This window comes from Dama dama, chromosome 20 (assembly GCF_033118175.1).
Source record: "Dama dama isolate Ldn47 chromosome 20, ASM3311817v1, whole genome shotgun sequence".
In the NCBI taxonomy this organism is placed as follows: Eukaryota; Metazoa; Chordata; class Mammalia; order Artiodactyla; family Cervidae; genus Dama; species Dama dama.
The window spans coordinates 15,211,547-15,231,361 of NC_083700.1; the positions used below are offsets into that span (position 1 = coordinate 15,211,547).

A 19,815-nucleotide genomic window follows, 5' to 3' on the forward strand; every position below is an offset into this window, starting at 1 on the left:
AGACTAATAAAACTACACACCTGTAGTCAGCTTGGCTGGGTCCAGTTGGAAGCAGTGGGAGGGAAGACTTAGAAAAGAGCAAGAGCAATGTGTGAAAGGTTTTGATTTGTGGTGATTGTTTCATGTATATCAAAACTTACCAAGTTATATAGATTTTAAATATGTGTAATTTATTGTATGTCAAATCTTTTAAAGGACAATTTTTTCCATTTTTAAAGCAGGCTTTGGGGACTTCCTTGGTGGTACAGTGGATAAGAACCTGCCTGCCAGTGCTGGGGATACAGGTTCAATCCCTTGTCCGGGAAGATTTCATGTGCCACAGAGCAACTAAGCCTGTGCACAACTACTGAAGCCCACGTGCCTAAAGCCTGTGCTCCACAACAAGAGAAGCCCCCGCAATGAGCAGCCAGTGTGCTGCAATGAAGAGTAGCCCCCATTCAACGAAGCTAGAGAGAGCCCGAATGCAGCAACTAAGACCCAAGACAGCCAAAAATAAAAATAAATAAATAAAACAGGCCTTGAGTAATTTTTCTATCTTCCTCTTGATATCACTCTTTTTGTATCTTACATTTGATCCTGGTTACTTTTTCTTATTGGGATAAAAAAAAATAACACACATACAGACCCAACTTCCAAAAATATTAGCCTTCAATCTAAAACTGATTTTCTTTCACACATTTTCCTTTACAACTTATCTTGGCACCTTCCCGTGTTATTCAGTTTGTCTCAGCTACTAGGGGTGTTGACGGGAGAGAGCTGGTTTCTAAGGTAACCACAGACAGGACGGTACCCCGCTTAGGAGGCTGGGGTGCACACCTAAGAGGTGACACCTCAGACAATGCAGATCTTCTCTCAGTGGGAGTCAAGGAGAGGAGCCCCTTCTCCACTGAATGCCTTGAGATCCTCAAAAGTAAAGAGCGAGCAACTTTCCAGGGGTGACTTCTGGAGGGACACTGAGAAGGGAGACAAAGAAGTGAGAACTCGAGGGTAAAATCTGCTGGTCACCGCTTAATGGAGAAAACGACTCTCTGGAGGGCTGAGGAGTTAAACCGCTGACCTCTACTTCCAGCTCCACGCTCCCCAGTTTCTCCTTCTTTCTGATAAGGTTTTGCCTATGTGTTGTTTCTGCTTTTTGCTTGTTTGTTTTGCTTTCACCAATGCCTGCAGCACACAGGCTGCAGCATAGACTTCACTGTGCTTAACAGCAGTTAAGCATAGACTCTGTGGCCAGACTGCCTGGTTCCCCAACTCTGAGACCCTGAGCAAGTTATTTCACCTCCTTGAGCCTCTGTTTCCCATCTGAAAACAAGGATGATAATAATAACCACCTCCAAAGGCCGCTGAAATGACCTAGTGGTTAACACTTGCAGTTTGTTTAGAAGAGTATTTACCCAGTAAGCACTATGTATGTTTGGGGTGTTATTATTTTTTCACATTAAAATTTTATTGGGAACTCAACAGGTTAAATGGAGAAGGCAATGGCACCCCACTCCAGTACTCTTGCTTGGAAAATCCCATGGATGGAGGAGCCTGGTAGCTGCAGTCCATGGGGTCTCGAAGAGTCGGACACAACTGAGCGACTTTACTTTCACTTTTCACTTTCATGCATTGGAAAAGGAAATGGCAACCCACTCCAGTGTTCTTGCCTGGAGAATCCCAGGGACGGCGGAGCCTGGTGGGCTGCCGTCTATGGTGTCGCAGAGAGTCGGACACGACTGAAGTGACTTAGCAGCAGCAGCAGCAGTAACAGGTTAAATGACCAGAATATTCTGAGTGACAATGAAATGATGTCTATGACAGTTTAATGTTGGTTATTCTGGCTATCCAGCAATATACTAGAGAAATCTGAATCAGCTAAAAATAAATCACAAAATTTTCTCACCCTTAGGACTAAACAACTTAATTAAGCGAAACTGTGAACATCATCTTTCCAACTGATAAAGGTTGAAGGGGGATAGAAGATCACCGACAAACCGTAGCACCATGTTTTTATTTGCTAGGCCTGTCTCCTAACAGCATCTCCGAAGGAGAATGACTGAAATCTGTCTTTCTGAGTCCATCTTTCTAAGACAATACATTTGGTTTGGACTGGGGATATCTGCGCAGGAAAAAGTTGCTTCTCTACAACTTACACTGTGAACCATTCAAGTTTCTCCACCACAGCTTCCAGCCAGCTATTCAATTAAATACCAAGTTTCTAGAATCTGTCTCTACAAAGAAAAAAAAAAAAAAGAGGTTTTTTTCTCTTTGCTTCTCACACCTAAAAATAAAGAGGTATAAACTCAAGCCTAACAATCAGACTAATGGAATTTCATGCAAATCACCTAAAACCCTTCTCTGCCATAGCTTCCTGAGGTGTAAATAAATTTAACATAACAACTAATGAACAAAACAAGAATGTTGGACAGAGACAGTTCATTTATTAACAAAGTTCTTGGGAAAAAGGTAAAATAATTATTAAGATAATATTTTTAAAAGTTTAGTCATGTTTTCCTGCCCAGCGTGCTATAGTTTATAACAGCGCTCCCCAGCCTTTTTGGTACCAGGGACTGGTTTCGCAGAAGACAATTTTCCCATAGACTGGGAGTAGAAGGGGGATGGTTTCCAGATGATTCAAGAGCATCACATTTATTATGCACTTTATTTCTGTTATTACTACATCAGCTCCACCTCAGATCATCAGGTACTAGATCCTAGAGGTTGGGAACCCCTGGTTTACAGAGCCCAGGCTTGACTTTATTTAATCCATACAACCTGCAAACATCAGATTACAAAGCTAGAAAGGGATACACCCCAGAACAAACTCAGTTCTTTGGAGTCCTAGTCTAGAGCTCTTTTCATTCACCAACAACTGCTTCCAGACTCCTACAACCTGGTTTGTCTTGGGTACAATCTAATTTTTTTTTTTTTTCCTCCCCTGAACTGAGATTTAGCAGTTCACTTACATGGCCAGCTAACTTCAGGGAGTTCTATCCTGCTAAGGTCACTCCCCACAACCCCACAGTCTTCAAGGTGGAGTAGACAAAGAGATGCATTGCTCTACAAGAGGAAAATACTTAAGCGCATTCACAGTACCATTTAACTATAGCAAAAATAACTTCTTATTTAAGCTTTGTATTAATAGGTATTATTGTTTGTCTTTAATATACAGACTGACCTAGCACTCTCACAGGATCACTACTTCTGAAGTCATCTGTCATGTGCAGTATGGGAGATGTTTCCAGGAACCAGCCATAATGCCACACATGGTTCAGGCATTCAGTTTCTTTATTACCTATGCCATTCACGGGATTAAAAATAAGCCTCTTAATTGCTACAAATGTTACAACTTTTAGTAAACTCAGGGAAAATGACCATGAAAATTCTTGTTCTGTGAGATTTATTGGTTATCTCCTGAGAGAGGCCTAAAAAGAGATACTGAACAAAGCAGGGATACACATTTTCATTTCACCAAGTTCCACCTGATAGAACATTTTACAGAGTCCTATCAGAAATGGCTGGCAAGAGTATACTATCAAGCATTTATTAAAAAAAAAAAAAACAGCAAAAACCCACTTAATCTGTCCCTTCAAGGTGAAGATGAGTCTATCAATTAGTGAGAACGTTACTGTTTTTCTAAACTCATGCCTATGGAGAAAATATTTTGAAAACCTGACTGAAATGGTTCCAAAATTGCTATTTTTAAATTTATTTTTGGCCACCCCATGTGGCGTGTGGGATCCTGGTTCTCCAACCAGGGATCAAACCCACATCCCCTGCATTGAAAGCTGCAAGTCTTAACCACTGGACTGCCAGGGAAGTCCCTGTTATTTTTTTAATGATCAAAAAGAGTGTGTTTCATCAGTAAAAATTTTGTCTGCACACTTGAAAACTAAGAAACAAAATTTTAAATGTTTAAAAAATCTAAATGATACTTTCCAAGTGGGTTTGAACCCATATGCTAAAATATAAAATGTAAAACCTTCCCATCATCCAAGAAGGACTGATTGACTTAAGCTGTAAATTTACTAGTTGAATTTCAATCAAAAGTCTTTGCATCTTGGTGAATGGGACTGGAAGATGAGTATCATAATTTAATAAATGCAATCAAGAATGTACTTCTGCTTGAGTCTACCTCTTTGACAAGTATCTTTTCCAGTCATGATTCATTCCAGTCATTAACATTCACTAAAAAATATGATTTTAAAACATACTTCATCTTTATTTTAAATAACCTTTCAATATTTCTACTCTAGAGCAAGATTTATAAGGTATGTAATAAAATATATGCAGGCTTCCTGGTGGCTCAGAGGTAAAGAATCCGCCTGCCAATCAGGAGATGTGGGTTCAATCCCTGCATTGGGAAGAGCCCCTGGAGAAGGAAATGGCTACTCACTCCAGTTTCTTGCCTGGGAAATCCCAGGGACAGAGGAGCCTGGCGGGCTACATTCCATGGGTTGCAAAAGAGTTGGACACGACTTAGGATCTAAACAACAATAAAATACATGTAAATAATTGCTTAAAAATATTACATAAAGAAGCATGATAAGAAAAATGTTTGGTGACCACTGATCTATCACTACAGAGTGTACACAATTGGGACCATTGTTTTGCAGGTAGTATAGGAAGGGAATAAACAAGGTCATTAGCAATTTGGACTGTGTTGCCTGATTCCCGGCAGAACTCCTGTCTTTGGGGGGTTTGGCTTATGGGTTGGTAGAGTTGGGGTGCAAGTCTTTCTTTTATATACCAACTTGTATCTGGTATAATTCAGGTTATTAGTTTCTTTTTCCTCTTGCTATTTGCAAACTCATCACTTCTAACAGTGATGAGTCCTGAGATCACTCAGCTTTATGGATGTGTATGGGTAAATACACATACACATGTATTTCACCCCAGAACAATCAAGGTGGTGTGGAAGGAAGAGACCACGAGCAAACACACCACCGCCCGCAGGGTATTTTACGATAGCATTCACCCAGGCGCAAAGACCAAGTTCACTTCCTAGTCCTATTAAAAAGCTTCCTTTTGGTCTTAATTATTTTTAATCATAACGCTTGGGACCTTCTGACTAATGTCATGTTACTTGGAAAGATTTAGAAACTGTGATTCTATGAGAGGAGGTTATGAAAATAGAATTGTCCCTGAAAGGATTTTCCATCGAGTTCAAAAACACTTGACCCAGACTGGTAGCAAGATGCCCAAACAATCGGGGCGGCAAGACCAGAAGGGTCTCTTCCGTGGGTCTAAGAAATGAGAAGGGCCATCGAAACGGGAGAAAACTGTTGAGAGCTCCTGGCACCCGGGCAGGAGGCCGCGACAAATGTCTGAAAAATGAGGAATGCGGCGGAGGTAAAGCGAGCGGAGGCGGGGGCGGGGTGGGAGCAGAGGTGACGACGGTGCACGCCGAAACTGGCCCACGTGGGGAGGGGGCCTAGGCGCGCCGGGCACCGCAGCAGGGGGGCCAGGGGGGCAGCAAACAAAGGTCAGGTCTTGTGAATTCAGGGCAGTAAAAAGGGGGAAAGCACCCAAGGGAAAGCAGCGAGTAGGTGGCCGCAGTGGTGACGGCGGCGGGGACTGCGCGCCGTGATTCTCGGGGTCCGGGCCGGGGTCGCCGGCGAGCCAGGCCGGGAAAAGCCGGGGATCCGGCTAAGCCCGGGATCGGTTAGGCCGCACCAAAGGGCAGGGCCGGCGACTGTGGGGCCGCGGCGGGGACCGGCCGAGGACCAGCGGCGAGGGGTCGCGGCGGGGCAGGGCGCGCAGGGAGACCGGGAGAGAGGCGGGGGGGCGGGAGCCGCGGCCGCAGCGCCCAAAGAAGGGAAGGGCGGTCGGCTTCCCGCCCCCGCCCCCTGCCGCGGCGTGAGTGCGGGGGAAAGGCCGGCGGGCAGCGCTGGGAGGAGGGGCAGGCTGCGGCCCCGCCCCCGCCGGAGCGAGGGTAGGAGAAAGGCTCGCGGGGAAGGCGGAGGGCGGGCAGCGCGGGGAGGGGGCGGCCGGCCGGGCCTGCGCCCGAGCGAGCGGCGAGCCGGGGGGGAAGGGGCCCGGAAGGAGGCGAGCGCGGCCGCGACGCCGGGAGCCGGACGCCCGCCGGTGCCGGCCTGCCGCCGCCGCCTTTCCTGCCTGCGCCCGAGCGCGGAGTCTCGCGGCTGCGGAGGCCGGAGTGCGGCGGTCGGGCGTGGGGCGAGCGGGCAAGCGGGGCCGGGAGCCGGAGGCCGCCGGCGGTCCTGCGCCAGGCGCGGTGGGCTCTTGCCTGCGAGGTTAGGCGAGGGGCGGAAAGGGAGGAAAAAGAGAGGCCGAGCGAGAGAAGCCAGGCGATCGGATTGTCCAGGAGGCTGGTGTGGAGGAATATCCCACCCCGAAGTCAAATCCACAATAATAATCCAAACTATTAATAATAAGGGGCAGTTTTCCTGGCCAGGCGAGAGGGAGAGCAGGCGAAACGGGAAGAAGCGAAAGCTTCGTTTCATGGAGGCTGAGGCTAGAGAAAATTTCGGAGCCTGGATGTGGAGGAGCAAAACAGAACTAACTCAGGAAATTGTCTTTCAGAAAAAGGCCGAACCTAGGCTGGGAATCAGGCTGGGGTAGGTGGAGAAACCTGCAAGTTTAAAGGAAAAAAAGAATATTTTCAGAGATTTGTCTCTGGTTTGTGGTATTGCTTTCATTTTAAAGGTAAAAAGCATTGCATTCAGGTGTCTTTTTTTTTTTTTTGGTGCGATTGGCTCATTTAAGAATTTCAGAACCTTTTCATCTAAAAGCTTTTTTTTTTAAGGAAATTTATAATTTTCATTTCCCAGGGTTGCACTGGACTTGTAAGGAGTGCTGTTGTGTACATACTATTGTATGATTTTATTTATTTTTTTACTGTGCAAATCAGCTGGAAGATTTTTTTCCAGGTGTCACTTTGGATTTTTTTCATCTTTTTTTTTTTTTTGGTCCTTCAGTATATCTGTTGTCGTTTTAAGCATTGGAGACCAGAGAATTATTTTTTTCTGCTTTGGAGCTTGAGGCTCTTGCCAACGTAAGGACAGCTGGAAAAACTGGATTAAAAGAATGTTTTTAATCTATATTTTGCAGTTAAGATTGATATTTTGAAGGCACATTCTTTCTGTGATTCTTTTTTTTTTTTTTTTAAAAGCCCATAGCGCTAACCTTGAAGAGATTTGTGGTTGGGTTTTTGGTTTCTAAGAAGGTCATAGTTTTTTTCTCTTTTTCTTTCGGTTTTTTTTTTTTTTTTTTTTTTTTAAGGAGGGTAGGGGAAAGGGGGGCTAAGAAAGGAGACCATGTTAACTGGTAGAAGTAGAATGGAGCTTCAGTCACCCGGGTCCTGAGAGCTGGAGGAAAAAGGATTGTCTTCAAGTTGGGAGGCCCTCCTCTCACCTTTCTTAAAAATTGCAAGCGATTCAATCCTGATCAAGACATCACAACTACAAGATTCTGAAACCGTGGAGACACCGAGAAACCATGAGTGTAAGGTTACCCCAGAGTATAGACAGGTAAGTTTGCTAATAATGTGGTTTTTCAACACTTGATTAAGGAAAGACTGGGAAAGAAGGTGTTGCATTTTGATAAAAGATTGCAAAATAAGGGTCTGGGTGGGCTGTGGGTATTGGTGGGGTCCCTGGGGACTGTCTGGGCATGTGTGTTTATGTTCCCACTGTGTGTGTCCATGTTCAAAAGGTATCTCCTGAATCAGTGTTTTTTAAATGCAAGCAGTAGACAGTGACGCAAGGAGTGGGGAAAGAGGGGGAAACGCTTTCTAGCCGCCTTTGACTTTTGCCAGGCCAGAGGCTGAATCTGAGTCCCTAACTTGCCAGCTTCGGGGTGGGAGGCGGGCACAAGCCTGGTCACGTGAGACCCCTAGGGTGATCGGGACTGGCTTTAGGTGTTGGAGCCGCGGGGGGAAGGGCCCTGGCAGGGGCGTGGGCCTCCACCGGCTGGTTGTTGTGGAATGGTGGGGCTTGGTGATGGGGTGGATCCCATTTCTAGAATGAGGAGGATGTTCTTGGCCTGAATGATGGGACAGAAACACACTTTGCACCCGTACAGTTCTGGATTTTTACCAGTGGCTGATAATGGCCTGCAGAATAGCATAGGTCAACCCTAGAATTTCTTCTTCTCCAAGCTTGGGGTTTAAATTGAAATCGGCCAACCAGCTAATGCTCTAGGTTTAATCTGCCAAGCCGTTTTTAATAAGCTTGACTCTGCAAAATGGGCCTTCCCTCTGCCTAGAGCCGGAAGGATTTGTTTTGGGCTCTTAGGCCTGATATGCAGAGGCACTGGCCGTTAGAGTCTGAGCGCAGGATGTCCCAGACCCTCTCCCCTCCCCCCCCCCCAGCCACCCCCACCAGAGTGTGCCCAGCCTCCTCATCAGTACATTACAGTTTACAACTTCGTAAGGTATCTGCCTTTTCTTTTCCTCCCCTCCTCTTCAACCCTTAGAGAACCTAGAGAGAGGGTAGTTTTGTGGGTGCTGCACACACCCTAACTGGATGGATGGGTGGTTGGCGGACTGAACAAGCAAATGAAAGAACTGGGCCTGGGGGCTGGGAATTACTGGAGAGATAGGGAAGAATATTTGCAAAGGAGCAATGAGTTGTTTTCTCCCTGTCCAGTTAACCTTTGATTATCCATGCTGATAATTTCTTTTTGGCAGTGGAATGTGGCCTGAAATGCACATAATCTCTCTCTCTCTCCCAAACACTAATCTCTGTATTGCCTCTGAGCCCCGTTTAGATTAGTTCAGCAGTCCCTAGACAGGGACCTGACTTGGCAGTGGAGAGAAGGCAGACAGCCACAAAGGACAGATAATGTACGTGACTGCTTAAACCTCCATCTCTTCCCCTTTTTGTGGCTTCTCTTTAGTTTGATTCTTGTCAAGGCAGGGAGTTGAAATGGTTACATGACTGCCCTTCTCTTTTACCCTCTTGAAATTTGGGGATTAACACACTTGGCAAAGAGATTCGGGGTGAACTGTTCCTCTGAATTCAGAGTTGTGAGAAGGTGGAAACCCAGATGTTGGGGGTGAAAGATGGAGGCAATGAAGGTTCCTGGGCTGGAGTGAGACGCTCCTCTGGGAGTTTGGACACCCTCACAATCTTCTCAGGAGGTGTATAGCATGGTTTTTCTGAGTACTTTCATAGGAATGTATCTATTTGAACCTCCCAATATTTCCGTGAGGCAGACAAGACAGAGGTTTTCATTCCCATTTTACAGAAGGGGTGATTGAGGCTCAGCGAGGATACCTGGCTAGCCCAGTGCCGTCTTCCCTGACTAGTGGCAGAAGCTGGACTCAGATGCAGGTCTTCTAAACTGGAGGCTCTTACTGTTATCCTACCCTAAGTATTGGGTTGGCCAAAAAGGTCATTCCAGTTTTTCCCTATAGTCTTATAAACCCAAAAGAACTTTTTGGCCAGCCCAGGATATTTGTCTACTAGTCCTGTGAAACAGGAGTGGGGCACAGTTTTATTCTTTCTGGCAGCAGAGTACGATGCTTTTTGGCACCCCCTTGCACTTGGGATAGTGCAGCTTTGCAGGTTGAGAGCATTCTTCACTTCCACTCCCACCCCAATTCTCTTCCTCATCAGAGGGTCAGTTCTGGGGCTTGAGTCCCCTTAAAGGTATCTCTATCTGCATTGGATCTTTACCCCTTTAGCAGCAGGTTCGTTCTGTTGGATCTTTTGACATCTCAGGTTCGATACCCCAGTGGATTTTAAATATTTCACAGTGTTACACAATTTTATGCCATACTGGAGGGATTGAGTGGAAGGATTTCAGACTGTTGAGGCAGGGACTCTCTTTTATTTATCCATTTGCTGTGTAGGGAGCCTTGTGTAAGGTACTGCGCTCTAACTGTCAGAAAATTTTAGTATATGTGCTGCCGAAGCAAGCACTGTTTCAGAAAATTTAAGTGAGAAGTTCTTGCTTACAAAGAGCATGCAGTCTTAACTTGAGAAACTGGGAAAGGTACGAGAGATATAAATAACACTCTACTATAAACTCTGTAAAGGCAGGAATTGGGTTTTCTTTGCTCAGATACATCCCTGCATGCCTGACTTAGTGCCTTCCATTGGATGAATGCTCACTAAATACTTGACATGAACGAATATCACAGTGAATAATATGTCAGCACGTACAAGTTCATCCATTTCAGATTTTTCGAGGTTCATGTGTTAATTTCAAATGTAGTCAAGGTAAGGTCAATTAGAGAAGGCTTCCTTGATGATGTGTATTTTCTAGGACATAAGCAACATGATGGAGGACCATGTCTATGAAGAGAGATTGTGGCTCAAGGAATAGAAGGCTGTGGAGAGTCTTTAATCCTCTCTTGGGGAGTGAGTGACTCCTGGTCCAAAGAAACATGAAATATTCACAGCTAATCTTGATCTTGCAGTGTTAATCAGTTGTTACTGAAAGATGGGCTGAATTGTAGCTGTTCATGTCCCTTTCAGTTTTTGTCCGTGGACAGTTTATTGCCCATTAGTGTGTTCTTCTCAAAAGTTTCTAAAAATGTGTTTGATATTGCAAGCACAGATAATAATAGTGAATTATTTTTATAGGAATGATAATGAGTTTTGCTATGCCATGTATATCCATTTCCCTAGTTCTCCATGGCAAATGTTTTTGAGATGGCCAGATGGGTTAGGAGTTTGTATCCATAAAACAGCTTTTCTCTTTGCAGAGACAATTAGCTCATGTGAGGACCAGAGCAGATGGAGAAGTACTAGATATAAGCCGAGTTCTTGGTTTGAGCCCTGGCATTCCCCTTAACTGTGTGACCGTGGGCAAATCACATGCCTCCTTTGGTTTCCTCATATGTAAGACAATAGCTCGTTTATATGAAATGCTTTCCAGTCACAAACATTTTCACATAGCTTGTCATTTGAGGATTATAATATTTATTGCATCTTTCTCATGGTGCTGTTGAAAGGAGCAAATCAAATCAGGTAATATTTCACATTGCTTTCTAAACTGTAAAGCTCTAGAAATTTTAGATGGTAAACTCAGGGATTTGATTTAGCTTTGGGCACTACTTTCTGAACTGGCCCAAAACAAATTAAGAGTGACCGAAAGATCTTTCTATTGTTTTGAAGAATTTAACCAGAGCGAACAGGCTTTTTTGTTGCAGAAGTACAGGAGGTTAGAAAGAAGGCATACTTTTCCAATGGTCAGGGTTGGGTGATGATAGTAGAATATGAGAAGGGGAAGGTTATTGAATCTCCTTCCCAGGAATTTTGATGAATGGGAGAGGCTTGAGCTACCTTGGCTTCCTTAGATGGGGATAGAAAGGATTTGTTTTATGATCTCTGGCTGTTCCTTGTTTTAGAAGCATATGACTTTCCTAATTCAGAATAAACCGAGACCCAAGCAACTGTTCCTTATCAGGGATCTGAGATTGAATGTAACTTTTCCCCAGCCTGTAGCCTTTTTTTTTTTCCCAAGAGGAGGCAAAATCTGGAGTGAGGTGTATGGAGGAGGAGGTGGAAGGAGGTAGAGGAGGGAGGAAAGAAGCTTCAGACTGAGGAATGTTTGTAGAGAAGAAAAACTAGTGGCCTAGGCTGAGGAGGAGGTGGGGGAAAACCCTTCCCACCTCAGGCTCCCTGCTCCCACTTCAGGTTCTTGTTGAGCCCTGGGAATAAGACATACAGCTGAGTTTCTACCTAGTTTAGATGTTCCCAGAGCAATAGCTTCCCTGGTGGTTCAGACGGTAAAGTGTCTGCCTGCAATGTGGGAGACCCGGGTTCAATCCTTGGGTCGGGAAGATCCCCTGGAGAAGGAAATGGCAACCCACTCCAGTACTCTTGCCTAGAAAATCCCATGGACAGAGGAGCCTGGTAGGCTACAGTCCATGGGGTCGCAAAGAGTCAGACACGACTGAGTGACTTCACTCCCAGAACAATGACAGGGATCCAGAGCTCCAAATAATAAGTCCCCTGAAATGCTGAGTCTTCTCCAAAATGTACCCTGGTGCTCTCCAGGCGTGAGATTAGAGATGGCAATGGATTTGCACATGAAACGTTTGGCGATTAATCACCATTATGAACGGGAGCAGTCTAAGCTTATCTTCATATACTCAAAAACTTTTCTGAAAGAGCACCCTTTGATGAACAAATTTATTTAGTTTTTTTTTTTTTAATAGTCAAAGTACTGTCAGAGTCCCTTTCATTGTATTTAGGAGAGTAGACCAAAAAATGTGAAAAGTTTAATGACAATGAGATCGTCAAAAATAAAAGTGATTCTGTGAAGGTCACATGGCTAGTCCCCAAATTGGTACAAAGACAAAGGAGTTCTGGAAGCTTGTAACCTCCATGGAATAGAGTTTGGAAACTTTTGGATAGTGTCCCTTACTGCTTTAAAGATCTGGGCCTCCGCTGTATGTGAAAGGGCTTTGTTAACGCTGAAGTTCCATGAAACATAAGAGGACTGGTTTTAATCTATACTAACTGAATCTGCTTCACATCTTCATAGTGGCACTACCTTTAAAAACCCATTTTATTGGTTTATTATTTTTAAAACTTAATTTCAAGATTTATCATGTGGCTTGGAAACCCGTTTCACCATGGACTGTGCATTCTTCTTTTCTCAGTCACCATCCTTGGGAAAAGACTCAAGTGGAGACTTGCTAGTGGCATCCAAGGTCACTCCTTTGCCCCATGGAGGGAAGCAGGACTGCAGAAAGTTGCAGATTCTGGTTTCAAGAGAAAAAAGTATTCATTACTTTATGAAAAGTTGTGTTAGATCCTTTGTGAAAGGAGACGTGGAGTTCTGAGAGAAGACCCCCCCACCCCAGCATCTGAGTAAATAGAGGAGTAAATTAGGATAGCCAGCCTCTCAGATTTGATTCCGTCTAGCTGTTACGTTCTTTGAGCCTCTGAAAACATAATGCCTGTGCCCTTTCTTTCAGTGAGCCAGGACTTTTTTTCAGGAACCCTATCTGCCCTCCTGAAAACCAGTGAAAAATGAAAGTTGGAAAAAAACCCAGAGAACAGAGTGGTGTGATGAAATGGGAGGGGAAATGGAAGAAGTACAGTGATGTAGAAGCATAAGGAGGGGTCAAGAAATCTGTGGCCCCCAACAAAGTTGGAGTAGGATTTGGAAGACATTTTCAAGGCCTGAAAAAAACACCTGGACTTGTGGCCCTAGAACAAATGAACAGAGTTGAGGGGAAAATCACAGAAGTCTTAAGTCTTAAGGGATCCTCTTCTTTACTCTTGACTTCAAATAGGCTATCTCTTGAGGTCGTTCAGAAGGTTGAGGGGCTCCCATTTTCACTGATCCCCTGTGGTTCCATGAGTTGAATAGTTGAACATTCTTTTGATTACCAAATTTTCCTTCAGTACATTTTTTTCTTTTGGCTGCGCTGCATGGCTTGTGGAATCTTAGTTCCCTGACCAGGGGTTGAACCCAGCCTTGACAGTAAAAGCCCCAAGTCCTAATCACTGGACCACCAGGGAATTTCCTCCTTTGCTATAATTTAAGCCCATCTTCCTGCCTTTTACTTCTGATTTCAGCACAGGCCCTAAAGTCACTTGTATCCCTCTGTCATCTTTAGTGACTTGACAAGATTCTCCTCTTTCTAAAGAATAGCAAACTAAGGGCTGTGTGAGAAAGGAGCTTCAAGAAGTGCAGAGTGAAGTGACTTCATTCAGTCTTGATTTTCAGCACTTTCTCCTCCAGCATTTAAAACTACCATAAAATGGTGCAGTGAGATCTGTAGTCACCAGTCGTGGCCTGGCATCGAATCACAGAGGAAACGAACTATCTAACAGCCTTCCAGATGATGACCTGTGATCAGAGGCACTTGCAGACAGTCAGTTGGATGGCAGATAGTTATAAAATAGCTCCATGCTCAGCTCAGTGCTTAGTGTTCTGGTAGATAATTTGCAAGAATGTGGAGCTTACATTCTTGTTGGGAAATGTAATTAATGAAGCAACATAAAACAATAAAAAGATAGTACATCGTTGCTGAATCTTGATGTATACCAAAAAGGTACATTTAGAGACAAGGAAGAAGTTGGTGCTAATGAGAACAGCCAGGGGAGGGTTAGTTAGATATTATTTAAGTCAGAGAAAGAGAGGAGGCTGTTTCAGACAAGGGGAACAACAAGAGCAAAGTTATGGTATAGAATCAAGCATGAAGGTGGCCTCAGGATGGTAAGAGTGTTGGTCTTTGCAGAGCAGAGAGAAATTAGGTTGTCAGGGTGAGTATGGTGGGAGGGTGGGGTGGGGATAAAGATACCAGATTGATGTGGTAGGAAATGAGAACCAGTGAGGTTTGTGTAATATATGATGATAAAAAGAATGTTTAAAAAAATAATTCTGATATTATGTAAATGAGAAGACAGCAAAAGATAATGTGAGAGCAAAGAAGAAGGGCAGGATTTGAAAGACATTTTGGAAGGAAAATCAACAAGGTATGGTTGTGAAGGCTGAATCAGATTTGGTTCTGAAGTTTTGGAGACTGGCTGACTGGGAGGGTAGTGCTGTTGCTTGAGATAATAAGACCATTAAAAGTCATTCCACCACCCATGGGTACCCAGCAATTCACTGAACACAGCATATCAAATGATACTTATCTTGCTAAGGCCTTTAGGTTAGGCTGTTTCTACCAAATAGTATTATTTATTTATTTACCAAATAGTTTTAAGAGTTCTTCTAGAGGAAGGGAGAGAAGGGAGTGAGTTCTTCAAGATTCCCTTAGGAAATGGGTCATGATTTGAGGAGATTAACATGTATTTGAAATCCTGATTAATTAATCATACCCCACTCACAGCAGACCAAACTCCAGGGCTCAAGGGCTGTCTCTGCAGAAACCACCCTAGTAGCATGATTATAGAGAGGACAGGACTTGAAGCTAGAAGAGCTTTGTGTGAGCCCTAGCTCAGCCGCTAACTAGCTGTGAGATCAGGACGATTTGTGTAAAAGCATTCGGTGAATTCTATAGTGCCAAACATATGGTTAGTGTTGTTGAGGCATTTGGTTTGGCAGGGACCCCAGATTGGTCTGAACTCTCCTCAGTTGCCACCGGAAGACCTGTGCTTAGGTGCTGAGACCTCTGCTGATTCTAAACAGGACTGACAGGCATGGCTCTGGGAACATACAAAACAAACACAGGACATACTAGTTAAAAATCAGATGCGGAAGGTTCTGTCCCAAGAGATCCTTTTTTTTTTTTTTTCTGGAAACTTTTGTTCAGTGTCTTTCCTTTCCAGCCCAAACTCCCCAACTTAGGATCCATGCTTTCTTCATTTCAGCCCGCGTCTCACTAATTGTAGGTCTTGTTACTGTCCCCTATGACCCCACTTTGGGTAGGCCAGCCTGTTTCCTAGACCCCATCACGTCTTTCCACATCTTTATTTGTATCTTATCTTTCTCTTCCCAACTCTCCTTAATCTTAGTTTCTTCAAGGAGGCCTTTTCTGGTTAATATCATCAAACTCTATAGTACATTTATATTATTCAACATTCCTTTTGCACATCCATATAGCAAATGAACTTTTACTACCTTTTTAAAGTTATTTGTTTATTTATTTATGACTGCACTTAGTCTTCATTGCTGCGCATGGACTTTCCCTCACTGTGGTGAGCAGGGCTACTTTCTAGTTGCAGAGCACAGGCTTCTCTTTGCAGTGGCTTCTCTTGTTGCAAAGCACTTGCTCTAGGCCACACAGGATCAGTAGTTGCAGTGCCTGGGCTTAGTTGCCCCATGGCATGTGGAATCTTCACAGAGCAGGGACGGAACCTGGGCCCCCTGCGTTGGCAAGTGGATTCCTAACCATTGTACCACCAGGAAAGGCCCTCTTACACCTTTCATATGTTGATATACTTTATGTCAAGTTCTAGCAGAATCACTAGCACATGATCACTATTATAAATAAATATTGGGTGCTTTTGCATTCTTTGCATGATTTATGTTGGTTATTGTGTCCTGTCCTGTTTCTTGGGGTTCAGAAGCAATGTCTCTTCATTTTTTCATTTTTCTGGATTGTCTTCTAGTGCCCAATAGAGTTCTCTTTATATGAGTTGCATTCCTCCCTGCAGTTACCTGGCTTGAACTGTAGTTCATTCTTGACATTTCCAGTTTCCTCCATGCCTACCCAAGGGATTTCAGGAAAGCAGCACTAAACATGGCTTCCCAGGTGGCTCCGTAGTCAAAAAAAACGTTAGTCTGCCAGTGCAGGAGACACAGGAGACGCGGGTTGGATTTCTGGAAGATCCCGTGAAAAAGGAAACGGCAACCCACTGCAGTATTCTTGCCTGGAGAATCCCATGGGCTGAGGAGCCTGGGTGGCTACAGTCCATGGGATCTTGAAGAGCTGGACATGACTGAGCGACCAGCACACGCTCAACTCTAAACATCGCTGCAAGGCATGGAGAGCAAGGATTCCATGTTCTTATTGGGTGCTAGGTCCTGGGCATTTGGGATTTCTTTTAGGGGCAGAGCAGCCTTGAGGTTGTGTGCCTCCAGCTTCTCCCAGCTCTCAGGGGATTTCCCCACTGGCCGCCTGATTTCAGAGCTGCTGTTCCCTGCAGGGGTCTGACGGCACTGGCCCGGCCTGCCTTTGTCCTGCCTGCCCCAGGCTGGCCCCATTCATTTCCCAGAGCACAGCCCTCAGAAGCTTTCCTCCAAGAGACTGCTGCTGCAGAGAAAGGCCACTGTTGTTCTGGGGGGAGGTGGCTGGAGAGACTGTAGTAAATAGCTTTGTGAATGGGACCTTGTATGAGGCTAGAACCGCAGACCCTTTTCTCCTCAGAGCCCTAGGGATGGGGGCAAAAAGCCACTAGGACTTCAGTGTGTTCACAGGAACAGGGCCTGAGGTTTAGGAATACTCATGCTCTCCCTCAGATAGCAGCATTGGTCCACTGAAGAAGTCTTCACTGGCTGGTGCCCCTCGCGGCACTAGGATTCAGCGTGCATAGGTTGCTTACCCTGCCCTCCAGGAGCCTGTGGTTTCGTAGGGGAGGCATGAGAAAACAGGAGTTGTATGATACCACCCTGAACTCTTCGGTGATACCAGTTGAGGCACATGGGAGACCATCAAGAAGCTTTGCTGGAGGAAGTGACCTTTAATTGAGGCCTGAAAATGAGAGCCAGGCTTGAGTAAGGGAAAGTCCAGGCAGAGGGAACAGCATGTCCTGAAGACAGAAGGCAAGGAAGGGCCTGGAGTGGCAGGAGCTGAAGACAGAGAGGCAGTGAGTGGTCTTGTTCATTCGTGTGTGCCTCTTTGCGACCTCATGGACAGTAGCCCACCAGGCTCCTCTGTCCATGGGATTCTCCAAGCAAGAATACTGCAGTGGGTTGTCATTTCCTCCTCCAGGGGATCTTCCCAACCCAGAGATCGAACCCATGTCTCCTGCATTGCAGCTGGATTCTTTCCTGCTGAGCCACCAGGGAAGCAGAGACTTTAGAACAATTAATTAGATGAAACAGGAGAGTAGGCAGGGAGCTAGGGCTTGGGAACCATGTAATCTTCCTTGTTATCCTGAGGGCAGTGGAGGACCATTGCGAGACAAGTAGAGAGTGACATGGTCAGATATGCTTTTAAAAAATAACAAGATCACCCCGACTGCAGTGTGGACCTTCACGTTGAAAGAATGAGAGAATAGAGAGAGGGAGGACCAATTAGGAGCCCACTGCAGTAATGTGGGCAGGAGGTGAGGGTAGCATCTACTAGGGAAGTGACGGTGGAGATGGAGAAAAATGAAGACTAAGTGGTTGGTTTTGTGAAGGAGGATTGAGGCACAGGTGGCAATCTTATTCTTGGCTTGGTCTGCTGGGTGGTACTGTTCATTCATTTTCGGCTGGGTGGGGTCTTAGTGGCAGCAGGCAGTATCTTTTGTTTTGGCCCAGGGACTCTCAAGTTGTAGCCTGCAGGCTTAGTTGCCGCGAGGCACATGGGATCTTAGTTCTGAGAACTAGGAAACCAGCGATGGAGCCTGCATTCCCTGCATTGGAAGGCGGATTCTTAACCACTGATCAAAGGAAAAGTCCCTGGGTGGTATTCTTCAGTGAAAAGGGGAACTCAAGAGGAAGAGTGTGATTGAGGGAAGGAGTCCCTTTTGGGCATGATGAGTGGCCTGTGGGTGATCACAGGGAAGGTGTTAAGCAGGCCAGCAGCTGGTGACACAGGCCTGGAGGTCAGGAAGGTGTGCGGGGCTGTGGTCATCAATGTGGACAGAATAGTGGAAGTGGGAGGTTGTCCAGGGGCAGGGTGTGGAGTGAGAAGAGCCTTGGACAGAACCCTGGGGGGCACTGCTTCAAAAGGGAGGCAGAGGCAGAGGACCCCACACAGGAGACTGGTGGGGAGTGGCCGGAGAACAGCAGTTAGGGCCGTAGGGGATCTCAGAAATGAGGGGAGGGTCAATGAGGTCAAGTGCTCCCAGGGGGCAAAGGATGGACAGGATAGAGAAGTGTCTGGATTTGGTAACTAGGAGGCTTTTCATGGCCTTGGGATGGGGGGAGGAGCCAGTTCGGAATGAGTTTAAGAGGGAAGAGGAGGTGAGGAAAGGGTGATATAGTCTGGTCAATTCTTTTATGAAATTTAGTCAGAAAGAAGAGGAAAAAATGTAGCCCATTAGTCTCCATTAAATAGGCCTTTGAGTTCCTTTTTTCCAGGTAGAACTAGGTTGTTTTTCAGTCAGAGTTTGGTGTACATCTAGAGTCAGCTGTGGTAGAAGCAGGAGGGGAGATGTGTGACAGGATTAAAGGAAAGATTAGAGTCAAGAGAAGTAGTCAGTTTTTAAGTAGGAGAGAAGACAACTGATAGAGAGGGAAGGATGGAGGTTTTAGTGCCAAGATAAGAGTGCCATAATGATGGCTCCTTTGTATTTCTGCCCTGATAGGAGTTTGTAAAGTGTTCTTGGACTGTTATCTTTTTGAGATAGTCTAGGCGAGTATTTGCATTCCTGTATTATAGGTGGGGAAACAAACTCAGGGAGGCTTTAATGACTTGTCTAAGTCTGTAAGCTAGTAAGTAATGGAGTTGGGATTTTTTAAAAAAAATCTGTGCTTACAGAGCCCTAGCCTCGTGCTCTTTCCATTTTCCTGTCCCCCTAACCAAGCTCACGGTTAAAAATGTGTACATCTTTGAGGGAACCAGACATCAGGTTTGCTCAACACAAATAAAGGGTGCCCTCCAGGAAGACTGGTTGATCAGGAACCCTCTTGAGCATTTAATCTCTTCCCGGTAAGCTTTCTTGTCCATGGCTCCCTGGTAAGACCTGAGGTTTGCATTTGCTGTTCAAGAGGAAGAAAACTTCCCTCCTTCTCTGCCTCCTGGTTGGTTAATGATGGGGAAAAAATGGCACTTAGGGGCCAGGTAAGGTCAGTGACATTGGGAAGAATAAAATCTCAGAAGTGACTCAGCATTCTTTCGCTAAGCAATGTGGCACCTTTAAGCTATTCAAGGATCTTACCTGTGTGTACCCTGTGGTACCTGGGACTTTGTAGTGAATGGATGCTCAGTAAAGTTTCACTAAATGAATAGATGTGTGTGTGCATGTGTGTGTGTGTGTGTGTGTGTATTCAGGCAAGAATACTGGAGCAGGTTGCCATTTCCTTCTTCATGGCATCTTCCCAACCCAGGGATTGAACCCGAGTCTCTAGTGCCTCCTGCCTTGGCAGGCAGATTCTTTACTACTACCCCACTTGGGAAGCCCCCTAAATGAATGGGTATGATTTTTAATTAACACCTTTGTGATGTATAACTCACCTACCATCACTACTTTAGGATATACAGTTTAGTGGGTTTTAGTATATTCACAGAGTTATGCAAACATCTCTATTATCTCAGTCCAGGAAATTTTCGTCACCCTTAAAGAAACCTCATACCCCTTAGCAGTC

General features: G+C 45.1%; 1 protein-coding gene across 12 annotated transcripts in view; it reads left to right on the top strand.

The window, feature by feature from the left end:
* Positions 1-6,156: 6,156 nt before the first annotated feature.
* The window catches only part of ARHGEF11 (Rho guanine nucleotide exchange factor 11), a 107,969-nt gene continuing 94,310 nt past the window's right edge, over positions 6,157-19,815 (top strand). For 8 of the 12 annotated variants that reach the window (XM_061120503.1, XM_061120514.1, XM_061120505.1 and 5 more), the window contains exon 1: positions 6,158-7,469. In XM_061120503.1, coding sequence (XP_060976486.1) covers positions 7,438-7,469 — 32 coding nt within the window. In that variant the 5' untranslated portion in view covers positions 6,158-7,437. Of the gene's footprint in view, positions 7,470-19,815 lie in introns of all 12 variants that reach the window. The other 4 variants (XM_061120509.1, XM_061120512.1, XM_061120506.1 and 1 more) reach the window with 2 other exon arrangements.